Below are 21,530 nucleotides of genomic sequence, written 5' to 3'. Positions count from 1 at the left end.
TAACTTAGTCCAGTCCCCCTGAAATGAATCTTGGAAGCTGTGTTGCTGCTATCCAGTCCTCGGGAGGGCTCCTCTAACGCGGGGCGAACAGCTTTTTCCCGAGGCTGCTGAGCGGTGGAGGGGTTCGGCGCTGTTACCGGTCAGGGACGCTGAGGCAGCCCCACCGCAGACACCGCCCGCGTGCGCGCGCAGTCGGACAGGGCCCGCGGCTCCGCCGCCGGTCCGTTGCTAAGGCCGCGCCGCCCTGGCGACCGAGGGCCGCGGCCCCGCGCACGCGCCTTGGCCGACTCCGGTGCACTGTGGGATGGAAACCCGAGCGGCGCGTCTAGGCCGGACCTGGCGGCGGCGGCGGGGCCGGCGGCGGCCGGGTAGCGGAGTTTAGGCTCGGCGGCCGGCGAGACGCGGGCGGCGCCGCCATGAACGCGGCGGTGGTGAAGCGGACGCAGGAGGCTCTGGGGAAGGTGATTCGGAGGCCGCCGCTGACGGAGAAGCTGCTGAACAAGCCCCCGTTCCGCTACCTGCACGACATCATCACGGAGGTGAGCGCCGGGCCGGGGCGGGGGTCGGGGTGCAGTCCGGGGTTCGTCGGGGTCGGGGCCGGGGTCCCGGTGCGCTGTCTGGGTGCAGGCCGGGGGTCAGGGCCCTTGTGGGGCTCGGGGTGCGGGCCGGGGGTCAGGGCCCTTGTGGGGGTCGGGGTGAGGGCCGGGATGCGGGTCGGGGGTCACTGCCGGGTTGTGGGTCGGGACCAGGGCTGGCGTCAGGGTCGGACCTCGCGTCGCTGAGCGCGTCCCCTGCCCGAGGAGCCGGGCTTTGGCCGGATTCCGCGGCGCCTCTGCTCTCACCCCTGTGCTCCCCTTCGCGCCAACCCCCTGAGCCCCCTCTTCCGGGGAGACTCCCGGCCCCTTGGGGAGCATTCTTATTTCTTCCCATCCTACCCATGTATCTCTCAGAGCACATCTTCCACTCTACCTGGCAAAGCTGTTTCTGTGATTTTTTTTGCTGCGGTGTCTAGCATGTGGAGAGTGCTTACAAATCCCGGGAGAAAAAAATCATTCTTTTTTTTTTTTGTATAAACTCCCTCTCCCCAAGTTTTCCTCCACCTGCTCCACTGTGGTCACCACATACTGGATGCTTAATCAGTACCTGTGGGTGAATTGATTGAAGGTGGTTTAGGGGACCTGAAAAGAAGACGCTATAAAAGAGCAGGTGAGTATTTGCTGATAAACGACAGAGCATGTCTTGAGATTGGTCGTCTGTAAACTTTTCCCCACTGGCTGGTGAATTCCTGAGTGACGTGGACGGTAGCTTGTTTGTTGGCATATCCTGGGTACGGTACACAGAAGGTGCACGACAAACATTCATTGTTGAATGGAATCAGTCAAGGCTCCTGTAACTCAGGGTGGCAGCGCCCATTTCCGTGGCACACCTGAGTGCAGTGTTGACCTTGGAAACTCGGGCATGCTCTTGGGGAGTTAAGAGCTCAAACTTGCAGGTGTCCAGGGGCTCAGGCTCCCACTCTTGCCCCATGTTTGTCCTTAAACTTCACTTCTCACTCTTTCCAGCAGGTGCTGGAAATTACACAAATTTTGCTTTGCTTGTTTTTGCTATCTCAGCTTAGCTTACAATGTGTGCCTCTCTCTGTTAAAAACCCTAATCGTGCTTACAGCTCTCTTGAAACCCACCCACATCCCAAGGGCTGCCTTGACTGGCCTCCCGCTCCTCCTAAGCTAGTGCAGCACTTAGACCTGCCCTGGACAGTGTTTGGGGAAGGGACGTGGCTGCGTGGAGAGCCTGCGTGGAGAGCCGGGCCTTGAGCTGCATCACCCGCGCCCTGTGAAGTAGGCAGGTAGCGTCCTCTAACCCAGGAGGGGTCAAGTCACTTAGCCAGGAGGTAAGTGGCCAACTACAGCAGTTGCCGCCCAGCCTCACACTTTCGTTTTCTGTGTTAGTCCCATCTCTTCACTGAAACAGAGCCAGGAAGGAGGCTGGGGCCATACCTCGTCCTGTGGGTCTTGGTGTGGCCCTGGGCTCATGGTGGCTGCTGTCCCCACCTCCTGGAAGGGCAGAGGAGGAGGAAGGTTCGGGCAGGAATCGGCTTGGTTGGCCAGGTAGCCAGGGTGTGGGGAAGGAGTTTCGTGTTCCCAATCGGGATCCACTGGTCTGCTTTTCTTCCTCAGTTTTTTCCTAATCTAAGGTCAAAATTAATTTCTCTACCTGTGTAAAGATAAATACGTTAATTGTCACCTACTCAATAAAGATGTTAGGACAGTTGACATCTGGAAAGCAGTTTCAGATAATATGTGCAGATCCTTGTACGAAAATTCTTCACTGCCCCTGAGTATTGTATTCAAATCTCCCTGTTAGTATTTTAGCGACTGCTAAACCAACTCTGCCTCTTTCATAAATTGAAGCACCGATCCTGCGAAATTCATGTCTCTTGTTGGTTAAAATGACTGCTCACAAGTTTAACTGTCAGCACACTGGAAAAAACTCCAAAGGTTTTTCCTTTTGAGGATGCAGAAGTTCCAGGAATATTAAATGCAGGATACTCCTAAGATTCCACCCGTCTTGTCAGGAAGAAAACCGGCACAGCTGTTAAGTAGTTTGAGGAATGAAAGCTAGCTTAATTAATAGCTAGCTAGTTGTAGCTTGGTCTCAGAGAAGGAGCCTAATATTAGTGTGGGACTGTCTTTTTTTTTTTTAAGGTAATAAATACTCTTTATATCTGACCCAGGACACACACATATAGGCAATATTCATCCTAACTACATACAGTGCAGTCTGATATTTTCTTATATGTTTTATTAAAAAAATGCTTATTGCTACCCATTACATTGACTTTATAGTGACCTGCCGCATTTTGAAAACCTCTGGTCTGAGAGAAGCCAGGGCCCTGGTGTGTCTGGAGGTGGGGAGGAACGGAACACATCACCACCCCCAAAGCCTGACTGAGGGGTAGCTGGGAGGTCCAGGTTGACTGAGGAGAGGAAGGGGTGGGGGGAGAACAAAAGTGATGTGGCACAGAGCACCCCTGTGTCCCAGGACATGAGTGACACAGTGGTGAGGAGAAACCCAGGCTGGGAAGTCCCTCTTCTTTCCAAAGTCCACGCTCTCCACTGCCCTGAGCCGTCCTCACAGGAGGCCGTTTCCTGTCTGTGCACCTCTCGGGGCCTCCTCGTGGTCGTGAGGCTAAGTCCATATTCCTGATGGCTTCAAAGGCCATCCAGTCAGGCCCGTGCTGACTCCCTGGCCTCAGGCTCCTCTTGTCGAACTTCCTCTGGCCCCGTGAACAGGACCTAGTTGGACCTTGTGGGACTGTTTCTTTTGCCTGTCACGTGCTTCCTCAATACTCGCTCCCCCAATTCTTCTCCCGTAAGCTTCTGGTCTTAGTTTAGATATGATTTGCTCTGGGAAGTGTTCCCCGACTCCCCGGGGCCTCCTGCACCTGGACCCGTTATAGCCCCACGGGTCCATTGTGTTCACCTGTTGTCACAGCCAGGCTGAGTTCTGTGAGGACCAGGCTGGCTCCTGCCGGGACGAGGCCTGGCACATGGCAGACGCTCAGTGCTCATTGCGTCAGTGGATGAATGACGTCCTGGGCGTAGACAGATCCAGGCGGCCCTTAGCGTGGGCAGTGGGTGAGGCCAGGGCACGGGCTGTCCCGTGGGGCGCTGACCATGGCCTCGCTTTATCTTTTGAAGGTGATCAGGATGACCGGTTTCATGAAGGGCCTCTACACAGACGCCGAGATGAAGTCCGATAACGTTAAGGTAGGTTTGAGGCGCTGTCCCTGCTCGCCTTCGTGAACAGGGTTTTTGTGAGCGGTGCACTGTGGTGGCCCCTCGCTCACGGCTGACCTGTGGCTGGCATGCGAGGCTGGTGGCTCTGGGCGTTGCCAGGTTCCCTTCCTCACTTCGTGGTCTTTGCGGCAGCTGCCTAGCACGCTAACGTTATCCTGGAGAAATGGAATGAGTGTTCCAAAGGTTAATGATGCTAGCCCACCACCTACAGCTAAAAGCTTTACCGAAGATTTTGTTTGGTGGTTGTTGTTATAAAGAGTCAGGATTTCTAAATTTAACACACATCTAAAAATAGCTTTTTATCTAAACGGGAACTGTGCCTGTTGGACATACTGAAGATAATGCAAGCTCTTTTTGAAGTATTTTAATATTTGTGTTTTAAATGGAAATCTTTCAGGATAAAGACGCCAAAATTAGCTTCCTTCAGAAGGCCATAGACGTGGTGGTCATGGTCTCCGGAGAGCCACTGTTGGCAAAACCGGCTCGGATCGTGGCCGGGCACGAGCCTGAAAGGACCAACGAGCTGCTCCAGAGAATCGGAAAGTGCTGTCTCAACAAGGTAGCGCCGCCCCCGAGCTGGAAGCTGCCAGCGCGGGAGGGATGACCAGACGGGGAGGGCAGGCCACGCAGCGGAGCTGAGGTGTTTAAGGAGGGGGTTTTAACCCTGTGCTTGCAGTCTGACCCCACCTCTCCTGGAGCCTCAGAGTTGCAGAAGTAGTTTAAAGCTGTACACTGAAACAGATAAGGCAGTGCTACGCACAGGGTCTACGAGCTGTCAGCATCAAATAGGGACTCCACAGGCACTTTGCTCGTGGGCACGTGGCTGGAGGCTGCGTGCCCAGCCTGCTGAGCCCTGCATCCTTTCTCCTTTTGGGCCTCCTTTCAGGGCAGGTGACTGTTTCCAACCGGGTGGCCGGAGGAGCTGCTTTTCTTCATCTTTGGGGCTTGTGGGATGTCCCTGTTCTCTGCCCGCCTTTCCAGCCTCTTGGGTCTGCTTCCCTCCCTCTTTCCCTCCTCCCCTCCATCCCTCCCTCTCCCCTGGTGGGTGTTTGCAGAGCTGTGCTGCCTTCAAAGAGATCCCGTTTCACTTGTGCAGGGACTGGATTTCCTGAGATCCTCACCAAGGGCTGGAATCTTGGCTTCTCCCTCACAGTCCAGCTGGGCCGTAGGAGCAGGTCATCCCCAGGGCCTGCCTTCTTTGTGGGATCTGAGTAGCCCCCAGGGGAGCGGAGTTGGACCTTTATCAAGGGCATGACTAACAGAGCCCTTCATGGACCTGATGGGCTGAGGGCTCACCTTCCATGTTACCAAGATGGGAAAGGTGGGCTTCAGCTCACACAGCAGCAGTGGGAGATGGAGAGTGGGATCAGACTGGCCCCCGGGGCCTCAGGGTAGCCTCGCCCTGGTGTGCTGGGTCCAAGGCATGGAGACGCAGAGGCTCATCTTCCAGTGCGCTGACCTCTGTCCCCCGCCCCCACCCCCAGATCCTTCTTGTTGCTCATCTTTCCAAAAAGCAAATCTGACTAGCCTTCCTGCTGAATCCCTCGCCCCCAGCTCCGTGCACTGCTCACGAAGCCCGTCTCCTCTGGTCCTTTTCTCTCATCTCTCACCTTGTGCCTGCAGCCCTGAGGGCTCCTGCCCTGGTCTCACTCCCTCAGTTGTGCTGCTGCTTTCTCTGTGCGGAGCTGCTTCCCGGGAGCCGTGTGGGATTGGCTGCTCTTGCTGGAACCCCCGTCGTGTTCCCCCAGCGCACTGACTTTTGGTTGTTGTGTTTGGCGGCCTCGCTGGTATGCAGCGTGTCCTCGGCCCGCGGTCTAGTGCCGGGCGTGTAGCAGTCACTCAGCGCAGGCTTGCGGAAAGCGGGAGTGTGTGGCCAGTGGGATTCCTGACCCGAGGTGTTCAGAGACTCTCGGGGGCGGTCAGGGTTGCTGCAGAAGGGATTTTGGCATTTGATGCGGCTCCGGTTAGATCATTCCTTAGGCCCTTTCGGTGCTGGGCCTCTGTGGCCCCGTGAGAAGCGAAGGGTGTCGTAGAGTCGTGTGGCCAGCTTTGGTGTCCTTGAACAGCACACACGTCCACGCTTGGCACCTTGGGTAGAAGGGACCCAGGGTTCATTTAGCTTGAGTGGACTGTGCGGTTACCGCAGGAGTGCTGGAGGGCTCGGTTAGAGGAGATGCTGTACGTTGTCTGTGGTAACGTTCATTTCCTTTTAATATTTTATCCTTTGAAATCCGTTAGGAGACAAAGATTCCGTTTAATGAGCAATCTTTGAATGTTGACATTCATGTTTATTAAATGTACTAATTTCATCGCAACCTTGCATTTTATTTCCTCACGTTGGGACAAGCTCTCCAGCGACGATGCGGTGAAGAGAGTGTTAGCCGGAGAGAAGGTGGAAACAAAAGGAAGGTCCTCACTGACGTCGAAACCTCAAGAATTGGATAATAAGAACGTGAGGGAGGAAGCATCCAGGGTTCATAAGGATAAAGAGGTGAATGCAAGTTACGTGCATCTGAAAATGAAATAATGAGGCTTTTTGTGGTTCAGGTAGACATTTATAAGTGATATTGTCATCCAGCTTTTTTTTTTCCTAGGATAGAAGAAACTCCGAAATAAATGAGAGGAATACAAGCGGAGGTCGAAAACAGAAAGAGGAAGAAAGCAAACCAAGAGAAAAGGAAAGGGACAGGGAGAAGGCCAAGGAGAATGAACGAGACAGACACAAAGATCCCGAGAGAGACAAGTGCCACGAAGGGGAGAGCGAGCGGGCCAAGAACAGGGCCCGGCCGGAGAGGGCCAGGGATAAGGGCGCAGAGCGGGAGAGCGAGCGGAAGAACGAGGGCGGAAAGGAGGAGAAGTGGAAAGACCGGGAGATCGAGCGCGAGCGACACAAGGGCCAGGAGCGGGCCCGGCAGAGGGTGCGGGACGGGCAGCGCTCCAGGGACCCCGACAGGGAGAGGAGCCACGAGCGCGAGAAGCCGGGGAGAAAGGTAAGTCCTGTCGGAAAACCTCTGCCTTTAACTTAGAAAGGGTTCGTGGTGTTCTCCACAACGACTCTGGTCTTGGTTGTAGTGTGATTAGGAAACTGGATTTCTTTATCACCAATTTAAAATTCTGACAGTCATGGATTCCTAGGAGAACCTTAAAGCGATACTGGTTTTTGCTTTTCCTGTCTGCTGTGTGTGTGTGCCTTTGGGCGTTCTCCTGGAGACTGGGGATCAGTGGGTCCCGTGGCTTTGTGAGCAGCATTTCCAGGCAGCCTCAGTGTGTGGGGTCCCCGGGGTGTGGGCATGGCTGCGTTTATTAAGGATTGGGGATACTTTCTAAGTCTCTGAAGCATTAGCAGATGAGTAAAATGAGACCTCAGTTTACTGAATTCTTGTTTAATTAAATTTTCAGGTAAATTTAGGGTTTTCCAGAAAATTCTTTGGGTTTCAGACACTGTTTTCTAGAGGTGCAGGTTATTTCGGACCTGCTGTAAATAGGGTAAGTCTCCTGGCAGGGCTGGCATTGCAAATGCTGGTTCTTGCAGGGACATCAGATAACTGTAAAGTGTCCTGGGCAGGTCCTGGAAATCCTCTGGTCTCCAGCTGCTAGAAAGGAGGAAGCTGAGGTCTGGGAAAGTACAAGGTCTGCTGAGTGAGGCGGCCAGGCGGTGAGGGGCTAGCTTGCTCTTTCCTGCTGAGCCGGCCTCTGGTTTTGTGGCCTCGCATCCCTGGCACCGGGAGGTGAGCGGGCTCTGTGGGACGGACTGCACGCCAGGCCTGGCAGCTGGTCTGCTCGGTGGTTCTGTTGGCTGTCGGTATGCTACCTGGGACCCTGGGGTCTCCCAGGGACACCCTGGAGTCATGTAACCCACCACGGCGTATGTATCATAAAAGCCTGGTTTCCCGTAGGAGTTTTAGAAATAACAAAGACCTTCCCCGTCTTTTGCTTCTTTCTAGAGGTCTAAGAAAAGTCTTTTTCGCTGAGCCGGTTTTAGTGTGGTGCTCGAACATTCTAGTGCACTTTACTGTGCACGAGGCAGCCCCTGCCTGGGGCACCTTCTCAGCCCTCCAGGCCTTCAGACCCAGTGTCCCACCCGTGATGTTCACTGAGGTTGCTGGTGGTATGACTGGTTTTTTAAGTAGAGAGACAGTTTCAAAGAGAACTTTTATAGGTGGATATATGGGACGTATTGGAGCCACGAGCGAGGCGTGCTTTTGTTTAAATGTGTGAGACCAGGGTGAACGGACTGCGTTCCTGCTCCCAGCTGGCCGTTGTTGGCCGAAGGCAGGTGTTCATAGACCTGTCGTGGTGATTTTGCTGGACTGGCCCTTCTGTGTCCATCTGGGGCTCCTTTGTGGAACAGGGCTCTGGGGGCAGGCTGCTGTCTCCCCCAGGAGTGGTGGGACCCCCAGAGAGCCGAGCCTCGAGACTTCCGGGAGGGCAGCTCCAGGGAAGAGGAGACTCAGCTCTCACCTGGGCCCTGCCGGGCAGTCTGCAGCCTCCAGTCGAATCCCATGACTTAGAAGAGACGATGGTGAGACATTCTCAGCCTGTGAAACAGCAGGTATGAAGGCACTCTGAGAAGTCACGGGTGTGTCCCCGTGTGGCGGTGGAGGATGAGTCTGAGGTCAGAGTGGCCACGTGTGGGTGCTGCCCTCCTCCCATGTCTGCAGGGAACTGAGCACTCTGGGCTGGGGGGACCCCAGGCACAGAGCCCGGCCCGCACAGGAAACTACTTCGGATATAGTCTGCTACCTTCATAGTTAAGTCGTGAGGACAGTTAATTGTTGAAGTACTCAACAGGCATCCACTGCTTTTCATGGAGGAAAATCTCAGCGATCGTGTCTCTTCTACTCCTTATGTCGAGATATGTCTTTCTGAGAGTTGATTTAAGTGTGAGGTTTTTTAAGGTGTTGATTTAACATGCTTACAGTTTTCACGTCATTTTTGTTTTGAGAGTGCTTTCCTGATGTAGCGTCTGGAGACTTTGCTCAAAAAGAACCGCTCCATTGGGAGGTGAGAGTGGTTCCCTCACAGAAGATAGGAGTGGGCGACTCCCTCGTTTCCAGATTCCCTGTGTGTCCCTGGAACATCTCCGAGAAGTCTGGCCTGGCGTAGGGACCGCGTGGGCCTGGGAGACGCTGCTCCCTGCGGTTCCCTGCGAGGCCCTGCCCCTGCTGCCCTTGGCCTCCTGGTCAGCCCCCAGTGGGCGGAGATCTCGGATAGGCCTTTGGAGGTCCAGGCCACACAGTGACCACCGTGGGGCGGGGCTGGGATGTGACGTGATGCTCCCGTGTGAAGGGTTATCTTGTTGGTCAGCGTTAGAGAAAACATCTCGGCGCGTTTTTAGATGTTACGGACTTGAGTAATTCTAGAGTTTGAAAAAAAAAATTTTTTTTTATAGTCCTCAAGCTCAGGAGAGATGTCTAAAAAGTCGTCAGATGGATCTTTCAAAGACTCCAAAGCTGAAACAGAGGTAAACTTGAAAAAATAATTTTGAGAGACATAAACCCATAAACCCATAGCTGTGTTGAAATAGTAAGTGCTGTGTGTGGTCCACCCCCAGTCCACGGAGGCACGGGGTGGGGCGTGGCGGAGGCTCACACACAATAGGTCCATATTTATTTTGTCGTAAAAGTACCGCTTTAAAGGGTTTACTGCCTGCAAGGTAGGTGGGGTGTGTTTATTCTCTGCTTCTCTGTGGTGACTCTTGGGTCTCCTCGTACCTTTATGTGACAAGTATGATGTGCGGAGTACAGAGGGGTAAGGCAGTCATTTGGGAGAGGATGGAGGTGGCACTTTGGAGGAGTCTGGGAGAGGATTAAGTCATGAGGCAGGCAGGGACCGGAGGGCTGGCTGGAGGGACCCGTCCAAGCTCTGCCTGGCCCGGTGGGACCCTGCAGTGCAGTTCCTGTGGGTGAGGTCCAGGCCAGGCTGGGCTGTCTTGGGGAGGTCAGACTCACCCCAACTTCATCGTCCAGTTTGCATTTCAGAAAGTATATCCGGGCAGCCACAGGCAAGATGGACAGGCGTGGAGTGGAGGCTGGGAGGCTAGTTAAGAGGCCCTCGTGGCAGGTTGAGGGAGGGGTCGGGCCAGGGAACTGAGCCAGCGGTGGGAGGGACGGGATGTGCTGTTTTCTCTGATTTATGCTCTGTTTAAACACACTGTGTACGTTTTCACTCTCAGAGTTGTTCACAAATGCATTGAGGTAATTAAGCATATAGCGACAGAAGTCGAGTCCTCATAAACTCATCTGATGAGAGTGATTCTCAAGGTATGGTCAGTGGACGGCTGACCTTTTTAGGGCTGTACCAAAAAGTGGAATTCTGCATTTAGAGTGAAAGAGCTTTCGGCTTCCTTCTAATCCACACTCTTAGGTCTTAAGTGCTTAGCTGCGCTGACTTGGAGTCAGTTCCCCTTTGAATGCGTACGGATGTTGTTGTGTTTCCTGTTTGTTCTTCCTTGAGCTTGAATAATAAATCTGCTCATGGTGTCGCTCTGTGGTGCATCAATTAATTTATTTTTTTCATTCTCTTTTCTTTAAGACTGAGATTTCCACTAGAGCATCCAGGTCAGTGACAACAAAGACATCAAAACGGCGATCCAAAAATTCAGTGGAAGGTACTGCAAAATTTATCATACAATGTAGCTGAAAATACTAGATTCTTTTTTCTTAATTTATTTTATTTTTGGCTGCGTTGAGTCTTCGTTGCTGCGCACAGGCTTTTCTCTGGTTGTGGCGAGTGGGGGCTACTCTTCGTTGTGGTGCGCAGGCTTCTTATTGCGGTGGCTTCTCTTGTTGTGGAGCATGGGCTTTAGGCGCGCCGGCTTCAGTAGTTGTGGCACGCAGGCTTAGCTGCTCCGCAGTATGTGGGATCCTCCTGGACCAGGGCTGGAACCCATGTGCCCTGCATCGGCAGGCGGATTCTTAACCACTGTGCCGCCAGGGAAACCCAATACTAGATTCTTTGCTTTAGTCACAACATCTAGTAGGAAAAAGCTTCTGTGACTAGAAAGCGGATTTGCCTTTGGAAGGAACAAAGACTGTGAAAATGATGAAGATATATGGTTTTCACACCCACATGCATGTGCATGCCCTCGCACACATGTGTGAGCTCACGACACCAGGGGCAGAGTACACCTGCGTGATCTGTGTTCCAATCTAAAAGGTGTGACTGAATGTTAATTTTCCAGAAATATTTATCAGTCATCCGTGTCTCACTGACTCTTCTGAATGGGTAAGCAAGTTTAGTCCTGATGCAGGACGGACATCAAGAGCGTCCTGCCCTTAGACAGGTGATGTTTATGCATTTAAAACATAGCAGAAAATGTCACTGGCAGTCATGCTAAAAGCCGAAGCTGAAGCAGACGGGCCTGGCCTGGGTTTGCCCGAAGATGTGTCTCCTTGTGACAGACCAATAAGTAGGGAAAGAATGTCAGTCCAATGCAGGAAAGTACAGTTGGAGGCTGGCAGTGTCGGAGGCTTTCAGTGGAAGCATGAAGTTACTTTGAATGAGCGGTAGTAGTTCCTGAAAAGTCATCCTTTTCCTAAATTGTAAAACTTAAAGAAGTATGGCAAGAATGTAGTAGTTGGAATTTTTCACTGAGAAATTGAACTTAGGTGGTAAGTTCCACTCTTTGACATTGATAAATGCTTTAGTGAACTTCTTTGTGACAGAAACTTTCTCTTCCTTTTGGGCGATCTCTGTGGGATAGGTTCCCAGGGTATAATTACTGGCACAGAGGGCCATTATGGACATTGTAAGGCTTTAGCTACAGTGGACACTGTCCGTACCCTCTACCCCACACCTTCTCTGGGGATTTGTTTGAAAGGCTCGCTGATTTTGATAGATGGAAAACACTCAGAGTCTGAGTGTTCTTAATTTGTGTGAGCTCCCTGTATGTTAAGGACATCTGCCAATTTTTTTTAAAGTATTTATTGTTTTATTTTTTTTAATTGGGGTATAGTTGTTTTACAATGTTGGGTTGGTTTCTACTGTACAGGGAAGTGGAGTTCCCTGCGCTAACAGCAGGTTCTTCTCAGGTATCTATTTTAGGTATGTATGTCAATCCCAATCTCCCAATTCATCCCACCACCACCCCCCTGCCGATTTTTAAATAAGTATTTGTTTCTTATATTTTTTTTCCACTTTTTTAATTCTAATTTTGTTTGGTTACTGACTTGCCTAGGTGTTTAATTTTTTTTTTTTTTTTTTTTTTGCGTTATGCGGGCCTCTCACTGTTGTGGCCTCTCCCGTTGCGGAGCACAGGCTCCTGATGCGCAGGCTCAGCGGCCATGGCTCACGGGCCCAGCCGCTCCGCGGCATGTGGGATCTTCCCGGACAGGGGCACGAACCCGTGTCCCCTGCATCGGCAGGCGGACTCTCAACCACTGCGCCACCAGGGAAGCCTAGGTGTTTAATTTTTATGCACTGGAAGCTACCAGTCTTTTTTCTGTAGTTTTTCCAGAGATTTGAGAGATGAAGGTTTGTGTTTTGTCATACGTTTTAATATTTAATCTTTTTGGTTATCTCTTATTTTAATTCATGGTATAAAATGAGGCTCTGAATTTATTTTTTCATAATAACTCATCAGGTGTTCCAGGGTCACTTACTAAATTGTTCCCTTCCCTCCTGCTCTGTGATCTCCCCACATGCCTTTTGGAGTCTGGAGTCTGGTGTTTCTGTTTTTGTTTTTTCTCTACGGTTTTCTGTTTCACTACTAGTTCCCTATCATTTTTCTTTTCAAAGATGTTTTAAGCCCTTTTATTTGCTATTCTTCCAGATGTATTTTGTAATCACTTCATGAGTCAAAGAATCCCACATCCCACAAAACAAATGGATGAGGATGTAATTGGACTTGGGTGAAACTTAGGCTTTCGTTATTCTGGGAAGATTGGATACCTCTACTTTCAAGTTAGACAGGGGTCTCCTCCTCTCCCGAGATGTGTGTTGGGTGCTTGGGTGTGTCTGTCAGTCAGGGATTGCTCGATTGTTTGTTTTGTTTTCAGTTTTTTTGGAAATGGTATCTTTCTTCCCCTCATTAATTTTTAGTGATCGTTGTTGGAATATAGAAACTTCATTGATTTTTGTAAATGTATCTTAAATCTAGCTTGTATTGAATCTTAACCCATAATTGTTCCATTGATGTTTTGATTTTCTAAGCTGATGGTCGTATCATCTGCTTTTCTTTTTTACTAACTCAGGATGTTAGCATCTGAGTTAACCGGTAAGCTTGAACTGTAGGGTTCCTTGTATTTGATCTTTGAGAGATTTGGTTATCAGAGAGTTGCCAGCTTTAAGACACTAAGGTTTACTGAGCTGTTGACAAATTGGTGAACTCTTTCTTCCCTGCCTCTGCTAGTCGGGCACTGACCTCACCCCGGGTCCTTGCCCAGCAAAGCTGGCGCTGCGCCCTGTCGTGCTGCCTCGCTTTAGCGGGTAGCATTAGGGGAAGGGTCCAGCACCCAGGAGGTGTGCGAGACACAGGTCCTCTGTGTGCCCGCCGAGGAGCGAAGCCTTGCCTTTACTAGAGAGGGAGGGCATCACGTTTGTTAGACATACTTAGAATCTTAAGGCCACACTAGAATCCCTATAGGATCCAAAAACCATTCTGCGTAAGAATATGATAATTTTTGCTTATTCTTAACCAGTGGAGACTAGCAGAGCAAATCACTTTGAGTTAGTGGGTGCATTTTAATTTCATTTGTTTGATAATATGCAGCATCGTAAATTAAGTTTAATACGTATTTTCATTGTGCAATTTCATGTTAGGAAGAAGGGATTCTAGAACCAGTGAAAATAGTCTCTCCCCTGAAAAAGAACGTAACTCTTCCTGCAGTAAAGCTAAGAAGGAACACGCCGGGAAACAGCTCGGTAAGACTGAGCGAACCCCAGGGAGGCTGCGAGCGAGGGTTTGTGACTCGAAACCTTTAGCCGCCTGATCCCTCGCTTCCGTCTGATCGTTGAACAGATGGAGCCCCGTGGGTGGTGCAGGGGAGATGCGCCCTGTGCTAGAGACGCGGCCCGGGTGCTAGAGCACTGTTCTCGGGGCCCCAAGGGGAGCAGGGGCAGGGGACCAGTGAGCCCCCTTGTCTGAGCCACGGGGCTGCCCCCGCCGTGCATGGATTCCCGTCCGTGACCCCCTCACTGGCCGAAATCGTCCATGTGAGCCTTCCTTTCTTAATTCTGCAAATATCTGTGGAGTACCTGCCCTCGTGGAGAGTATGATCTAGAAGGAGAAGACAGATAGTAAAGAGAACTCAGGATGTATACATTCGTGTTAGTTAACCATGAGTCTTTTGAAGGGAGGTGAAGCCGAGAGAGGTGGAGGGGGTGCGTAGGCAGGGAGGGCCACTGAGGAGGGGGTGTCTGGACAGAGTCCACTAGCGACACAGAGCACATGACCTGTGGGTGTCCAGGAATGGCCAGAGGCCCCGAGCTGGGGACAGGCCTGCCTGTTTGAGTGACTGGAAGCCAGGTGGTGAGGCTGGAGCAGAGAGAGGGCAGGTGCCAGGAGAAGGGGCTCGTGAGCGGGCAGGCTGGGGGCAGTGGAGTAGGTGGGAGCGAAGTCCCGGGGTGCCCAGCAGGACAGAGACAGGCTCTGGCTTAGGTTTGAGAGGCGCCCCCATTAAAACTGCAGGGGCGGGAATGAAGGCCGGAGAGCAGTTAGGTGGTGCTGTGGCGTCCAGGTGAGAGGCTGCGACGTCTGGGACCCAAGGTCACTGCTGCGGAGATGGGGGGTGGGGGTGGGGCGGGGTAAGCCGCTCTCACGGAAGGGATGACAGTGGCGCCGATGGACTGCACGGCGCCTGTTAGAGAGGAATCACAGGTGGGATCGGTTGGGGGTGTCCGGCACCTCCGTGGTGTCATTTATTGAAGCGGGGAAGGCTTTGGGAGAAGCTGGTTGGCGGATCCGTTCTGGAGGCGTTAAGTTCAAGATGCCTGTGAAACAAGCAGGTGGAGGCGTTGGGACAGCGGGCGGGCGTGTGGGCCTGAGGTTCAGGGGCAGAGCTGGAGAAGCTGACGTTAAAATGAAGAACTTGGGGGTTCCCAGATTAGCGCGCGGGCCTTCATGCAGTAATGGCCTCCGGGGAGCGTGGAGCCCAGGATTCGAGGGTCGGAGAGGAGGAGAGGCTCTGGCAGAGGAGACAGAGGCCAGCAAGTTGGGGGGTTGGAGAGCCAGCACCCTGAAAGCCAGGGGCTTCCGGAGGCGGAGGGGCTTATCCAGCGCTTCCGAGACAGGTCCCATGGAGGCTGAGGGTTGACCGTTGAGTTGATGGGACAGTTAGTTGGTGACCTTGGCATAAAGCCTTGTAAATCCCAACCAAAGCAACCAAACGCGAAAACCTTTGCAATAGTTTAATCTGTTGTTCACTGTTTTATGTCAGGAAGAAAGGAGGATGATATTTCAGCTAAAATTTTAGACCCCATAGTGTCTGGATTAAATAATGAACCAGATCAGGAAACTACAACTTCAGAAATAGGTAAGAAAAATATATTCTTTAGTTTAAATTCCTCACCACTTTGGTATGAAATATTTACATCTCAGTGGGGTTATCATTATTCTTTATTTTTCTAACCACTTTAATGTTCATCAGATTTCTTTTTTCCCACAGTGTACTGAAGAACAGAAATGACTTGATAGTCTGTTTGCTTTAATTTGCTAAGTTTTATGATAAAGAAGATGAACTTAGCTCTAAGTTAACCTTTACATGCTTTATTATGTGTAACATCTTTGCATCTAAGTCAAAATGCTTTCTTCATCTTACTCCTGGAATTTTAAAAAGTGTTGTGGATAGTTAGAGAAATTATCTTTCAGTTCTGCGACGTGCTCTGCTGTGTTCTGTTAAGAAAATGCTCCACAAGAACTATTTTCAAGTGCTTGCTCGGAGCACCTGGGGAAGGTGTCCCCGTGGCACACCTTTTACATTCGAGGCTGGCAGTGTGATGTGTGTGCACATCCTCACCCTGCTGATACCGGCTGATTAGACGTACGGATATGGAATTTCGGTGGGATGATCCAAGGTTGTAACTGTATGGAGTCTTCTGTGATGTTTAACTAAATTCTTCAGAAATACGGCAATTCTTGAGTGACATTTGAGGGGAAAAATAGTGTAAATCTTGCCCCCGGGGAAAGATAAAGATTTTTCTAGGCTGAACTTGCCTCGGATCTACCTGGTTTTTTAACATTCTGTAACTGTAGCTAGAATAACAATAAGCCCATCTTTCTGCACTTGCGTTCTCCCTTTACTAGTTTTTGCTTTTCTAAGAGGGGTGTGTTTGCAAGCCGTCTGCTCCATCGCTGGTTCAGCAGTGATGGTCTGTGGTTATTCTGTTCCAAGTAGGTCAGCTCTGTGTGGTTTATCTGCGTCTCTAGCAGTGTGGGAGGACCGAACGACCTAAATTGGGACAGAATGAGTTCTTACGGATGAAAATGCTTTTCTCAGTGGCCACGCCCGTTGCAATTCAGCTGCATCTTGTGATGTTTTATTTCATTTCTGCAGGAGCTTTTCTCAGCCACAGGCGGGTCCTGTGGGGGGCAGCACAGGGCAGTCCTGGTACTGCAGGAGAGGGGAGTGGGCGGGGCGAAGCTTGAGTGAGGGCTTGCCCTGCGCAGGCCCTGGGCGGCCCACGTGGGCACACCTCGCATCCAAACCCAAACCTGCGTACCTGCTGCCCTGGAACGAGCCGCACAAGTGTGCTCTCTGAGCCAGTGCCTCCTCGTGGGTACACGGGTGTGAGAAGACCTGCCTTGAGGGTAAATGAGGTGATGATCGTGAAGTGACTGGCTTGTCACAGACATGTCGTGCACCATTGCTTTAGTACCCATCACTTTATATATAAAGTTTACTCGAGAGCCCCAAGTCAGGGTGAGTCAGCGCTGTTCTGAGATGGTATGCTGGATTTAAAATAAATTGGGGTAGTTCTTTAGACATATGTTAGACTTTATGGATCTGTATAGATCTTTATCTGCATGTGTGAAAATAATAAAAGCTCAGTGTTTAAGAAGCACAGAACATTGCAGCAGGCGATTCTCAGTTGAGCGCTTTGTGGAGATTAGAAGGAAGCCTGGCGCCACCTGGTGGCCGCCAGCAGAGTCCTGTGCGCTCCCTGTCCCTGGGTGGCCCTAGTGAGCCTCCCTCCCCGCAAACCCTTCCTCCCTTGAGTCCTGTCACTGCACACACCCCGGGTCCCTGTCATCACAAGTGTCGTCCTGCACTGGCAGTCATTTTGCTTCCGGAATTCAGGGTTTGCCAGCAGTCGTTAGGGTTCCTTAAGTTTCCAGATTGATTATGGCTTCCAGATCCAGGCCACTGGGTGTGTCCTCCCAGCCCCCTTCCTCTCCTGGCCAGTGCTTCAGACCAGCGCCTGGCCGGCCCGCGTTACTGTTGGGGTGTCCCGGGACAATGGTTGGGCTTGGTGGTTCTCATTTGCCTTTGCCGGTGGATTGGAATTTATCCATTTCTTTCTCAAAACATGAACGTCTTCTTCCCCTGCTCACATTGTCACACAGGCTGTCTGAGGAGACTCGCTCCTTCTACAGCTGTTTGGTCGTCTTATGTTTTCCCGGAACCTTACGGCATCCATGTCTTCATTTTGCTCGGGTTCGCTCATTTCATTTTGTTTTATTGTTTAGACATTTTCATTATGAAAAATACGTAGAAAGAGTAGAATGACTCGCACCCATGTACCTCTCATGTAGATTCAATGGTCCTAACGTTCTGACACATTTGCTTCATCTATGGTGACATAGTTTTATGAAATATTTCAGAGTATTTAAAAAATATTTTAATACTTTAAATAATTCCATTTAAATACTTCAGCGTGCACCTCAAAAAAAAAAAAAATGTTCCTACATAACCGTAAAATTATTGTTGCACCCAACAGACTTGTCATTCCCCAAGAGCATCTAAAACCCAGGCTGCATTCTTATTGTCTCAACAATGTTATTTTAAAAAAAATCAGGATCCAGAACACACTGTATGTTTTTTATTATTCTTTTTGTGTCTTTAACCTCTTGAATGTGGAACAGCCCCCCTTCCCCCACCTTCGTTCCAGAGCATTGACTTTGTGCAGAGGTGAGGCTGCTTGTCCTGTACATTGTTCCCTCTGCCCCTCTTCCCCCACCTTCGTTCCAGAGCGCTGACTTTGTGGAGAGGTGAGGCTGCTTGCCCTGTGCAGCGCTCCCTCCTCTGTGTTTGTCTCATCGCTCCCGTGCTGTCATTTAACTTATGGCGCCACCCCCCGCCCCCGGTATTTCTGTTAGATCTAAAGGCCTGATCAGATTTGGGTTAAAGAGATTGCTTCTCCCTCACCCCTACGTAGGTGATGCTGTGCCCTTTACCTTGTGTCCTGTCAGGATGCACTTAGTGTCTCTGCATCCCATGATATGATGCTAAGGCTGGTCACTGGGCCAGGCAGATCGGCCCATTTTAAACCCTGGTTATTTGCATTTACCCTCAGATATAGTCAGCACCTCCGTGCAGCTGAACTTTGCACAGAGGCCTGGCAGAACGGCAAGCTGCTTGTGCAGTGCTGTGGGCTCTGCGCTGCTTGGTGAGTTTCAGGGAGAGTGACTGGTGCAGACTCCGTGGCCCCAGCCGGTGCCCCCAGCTTTGCGCGGGTGATCTTATTGGGATGAGAACCCCCTCAAGGCGCGGTGCTCCGCCCACGTCCTTACCTGCAGGGCTCAGTAATGGCCGCTAACTCAGCAGATTGTGCTAATGCACTGTTTTTTTTTCCCAATTCATAGTAATTTTAATTTCTTATGGGTGCGTTATTGTTTTAAAAGCTGTTGTTGGCAAGTTGGTTAACCTGCCCTCTGATTAGCAATCGATTGTAGTATTATTAGTGAATGATAGTCTGTTTTTATGTTCTTTCTGTTTGTGTGAATTTGGGGTTTAGTAAACCTTACTTAAGAATACCACTGGAAACGTTAAAACAACCATCATAGGCCTCTCAAAAAGGTAAGGAAAGAAAGAGCTTCGAGGAGATAAAATTGTGCAGAGTGTCATTGGTCTCCTCAAGCTATGGACAGAAATAATGCATTTGTAATTTACTTACTGTGCTGGTGGGTTTTGTACAATATAGAAAATATTTGATACTTTCAAATAGCATATGACAACTTAAAGTTATTGGGGTGTTTTCTTCTAAAATTGACAATCTACAGCTGCCTAACTTACACTTATTTTTAGATTTGTTTGTTTTAGAACTTAATGGTATTTCTTGTTGGTCCTATGAGATATCATAAATAATTAACTGTAGACATGAATCAGACTGTTTAAGTCAGCATCGTTTTTGCAGATCAAAAAAAAAAATTTCCTCAGAAAATTACATGTTGTCTATTTTATGCAGTTGCACTACATAAAATCAAGCAGTTCTCTGATAGTTAGTGACAGTTTAATTCTGACATAAACTATTTCTTTGAGTACTTTTAAGAAATTATAAGATCGTGTTTCAGGAAAGGGAACATTTTCCTAATTTTATTTTTGCCTCCGGATCCATTTCAGAGAGTGTGTGGGAGGGTCCTTTAGTAACAGGTCAGGTTTCCTCCCTGGGTCCTGCCACAATTCAAAATCTGTTCCCCCAGCACCCATCCTTTTGTTTTTACTAGGAAAAAATGTTTTATTTCTCAGGTATTTGGTGTTTTTTTCTATTTTTATAAACATTCGCATATAAGTCAGTAATCAGGAGGCAAGCGTTTGGGAGCTTTTGACACGTCTAGGACTGTGCACAAGGCCAGAAATATTTTTCCTTCTCCTCCTGCTTTCCTGAAGTTGCAGCCTATTTGCAGCTTGTGACTCCCAGGCCTGGCTGTCGTGGGGAGATGAGGGGAGACTGGTAGTGTCGGGTGGTCCTGGAAATGGGGGGCCAGGGTGCTTTGGCTGTGGGAGCCCAGGCCTCTGCCTGGGCCACGTGGGCGGGGTCTGCTCACGTCTGGGTGTCCCTTCGTGCCCTCCTGATCCCAGAGCCAGGCCTGGGAGGGGTGTTCTAGGTGCGTTTTCTAGAAGCTGCCCTGGGTCATCCTTGGGAAGCTTGTGGTGGGGGAGCACAGATGAGTAAGGTGCCTGATGACCAGTTCCATCTTAATAACCCATTTAACTGTCTTACATCAGGAACAAAGGAAGCTAATACTAACTCAGCTAGTGTTTCAGATGCTAATTCATCTAGTCTGCCGCGAGAAAGTGCTGAGCCAGAACCAGCAGTAAAGCAGAAAGGTGAGAAAGGGGCCCCGTGTCAACCACTCCTGTCCCGTGAGGGAGACCCGGCGCCCTGGATGTGGCGCGCTTGTGTGGATGCCTCTCAGCCCGAGGCCACGGCTGCAGCCACAGGTCCCTGAGTCTCTAACACCCCCAGAGAGTCCAGGCCCTCGTTCTCCGCACCATCAGGACTGAACGTGGCAAATGGCTCACTTCTGCCTTTTTACAGAAACTAGAAAGCGTCTTCTAGTCACTGCCTGATGGCAGCAGACTGTCCTGTGTCCCCAGTGTTCCTCCTGAGATACTGTGGGAAAGCCCGGGGTGTCGGGACGACAGGAACAAGCCTCAGTCGCTGCTGGGGGTCCCAGAGGCCGAGCTGCATCCCCCAGGTTTCAGGTCCAAAGAGGACTTTTAAGCAGCTCAGAGCGCTGTCACGACTGTGACTTTTCTGTCTGTGACATTCTCTGAGTGTCTTAAGTCCCACCTCAGTGGGGTTCTGCTTTTGGCATAATTTTTCTCAGCAGTTAAAAAAAAAAGTCGTGGTAAAGTCCAAGTTCAGCATTTGCTTTTTAAGGCCCTGGAGCTCCTTCGAGCATGGAGGGGTGCACGTGCCCCAGTGCCGGGCCTGGTGCAGGGTGTTGGGACCGGGGCAGCAGGGGCACGGCCAGGTGAGGGCCGACATTTGTCAGTTTGTTCCAGTAGAAAATGTTGGTTGAAGGCCTACTGTGTGCTAGGCCCTAAGGCAGTGAGTGCATGAGTGGGCAGAAGCCAGTAGGTGCCCTAAGGGGTGCTGGGGGTGGTCTGGGGGGAGGGACTCTGCACTCTCTTGGGGAGGGTCAGGGAGAGCCTTTGAGCAGGGTCAGGGGTGAGAGCTGGGGCCAGTGGCCACGTCAGGGAGCTTCGCAGCAGGAAGCTGATGGCATTTTTACGATGAGTGGCTAAGCCCTACTCAGATGGCCTCCACGTGGGCAGAGCAGCGCGTGGTCCAGAGGCGAGAGCGGCCTGGGCTGTGGAGTGGTGGGGGAGGGGGGACGGCAGAGTCTCGAGGCGCGCAGACACCTGAGGGCAGGCTCCCAAGCTCAGAGGGGGGCGCGGCCGGCTGTGAGGGTGCTCTCACCTGGGACGAGGGATCCGAGGGGGACAGAGCGCCTGCACGTCCGGGCCCCGGGATCTGGGGAGGAGGTGGAGCCGCAGAGGACCTGGGCATCCGTGAGGACGGGGCGCCCAGGGGCCGGGCCGATCTGTGGGCGGGGCTGCCGTGTGCCCTCACCACCTGGGCATCAGCTCATGACTCAGCCACCTTTCCGGGACCCACGGCCTGTCCCCAGCGACACCGAGGGCATGGGCTTTGGAGAGAGTCTGGAGGTGTGGCGTCGGGGCCCCGGGGGCCCAGCGGCTCTGACGCTGGTCTCTTTCCCGTGCACCAGGCGACAGGGCAGCAAGGAGGGCGGCTGCGGCCGCTGTGTGTCCTCCCGGGCAACCCCCGTCACCCCGTCTTCCAGAGGCTCTGTCTGGAGCCACGCTCCCCAGGCCTGTCCTC

The 21,530-nt window shown here is 51.3% G+C and overlaps 1 protein-coding gene across 2 annotated transcripts in view; it reads left to right on the top strand.

Annotated features, from left to right (window-relative positions):
- Window positions 1-312: 312 nt before the first annotated feature.
- The window catches only part of TRAF3IP1 (TRAF3 interacting protein 1), a 67,821-nt gene continuing 46,603 nt past the window's right edge, over window positions 313-21,530 (top strand). Inside the window, exons 1-7 of one of the 2 annotated variants that reach the window (XM_082658750.1) lie at window positions 313-539; window positions 3,702-3,770; window positions 4,198-4,359; window positions 6,148-6,291; window positions 6,395-6,790; window positions 9,193-9,264; window positions 10,335-10,410. In XM_082658750.1, the coding sequence (XP_082514876.1) occupies window positions 417-539; window positions 3,702-3,770; window positions 4,198-4,359; window positions 6,148-6,291; window positions 6,395-6,790; window positions 9,193-9,264; window positions 10,335-10,410 (1,042 nt within the window). In that variant the 5' untranslated portion in view covers window positions 313-416. Of the gene's footprint in view, window positions 540-1,110; window positions 1,207-3,701; window positions 3,771-4,197; window positions 4,360-6,147; window positions 6,292-6,394; window positions 6,791-9,192; window positions 9,265-10,334; window positions 10,411-21,530 lie in introns of those variants that run through there. The other variant, XM_082658751.1, reaches the window with a different exon arrangement.

Source organism: Grampus griseus (genome assembly GCF_964374135.1).
Source record: "Grampus griseus genome assembly, chromosome: 7".
NCBI lineage: Eukaryota > Metazoa > Chordata > Mammalia > Artiodactyla > Delphinidae > Grampus > Grampus griseus.
Note: the sequence above shows the minus strand (reverse complement) of the source record. Positions and strands in the feature narration are given on the sequence as shown.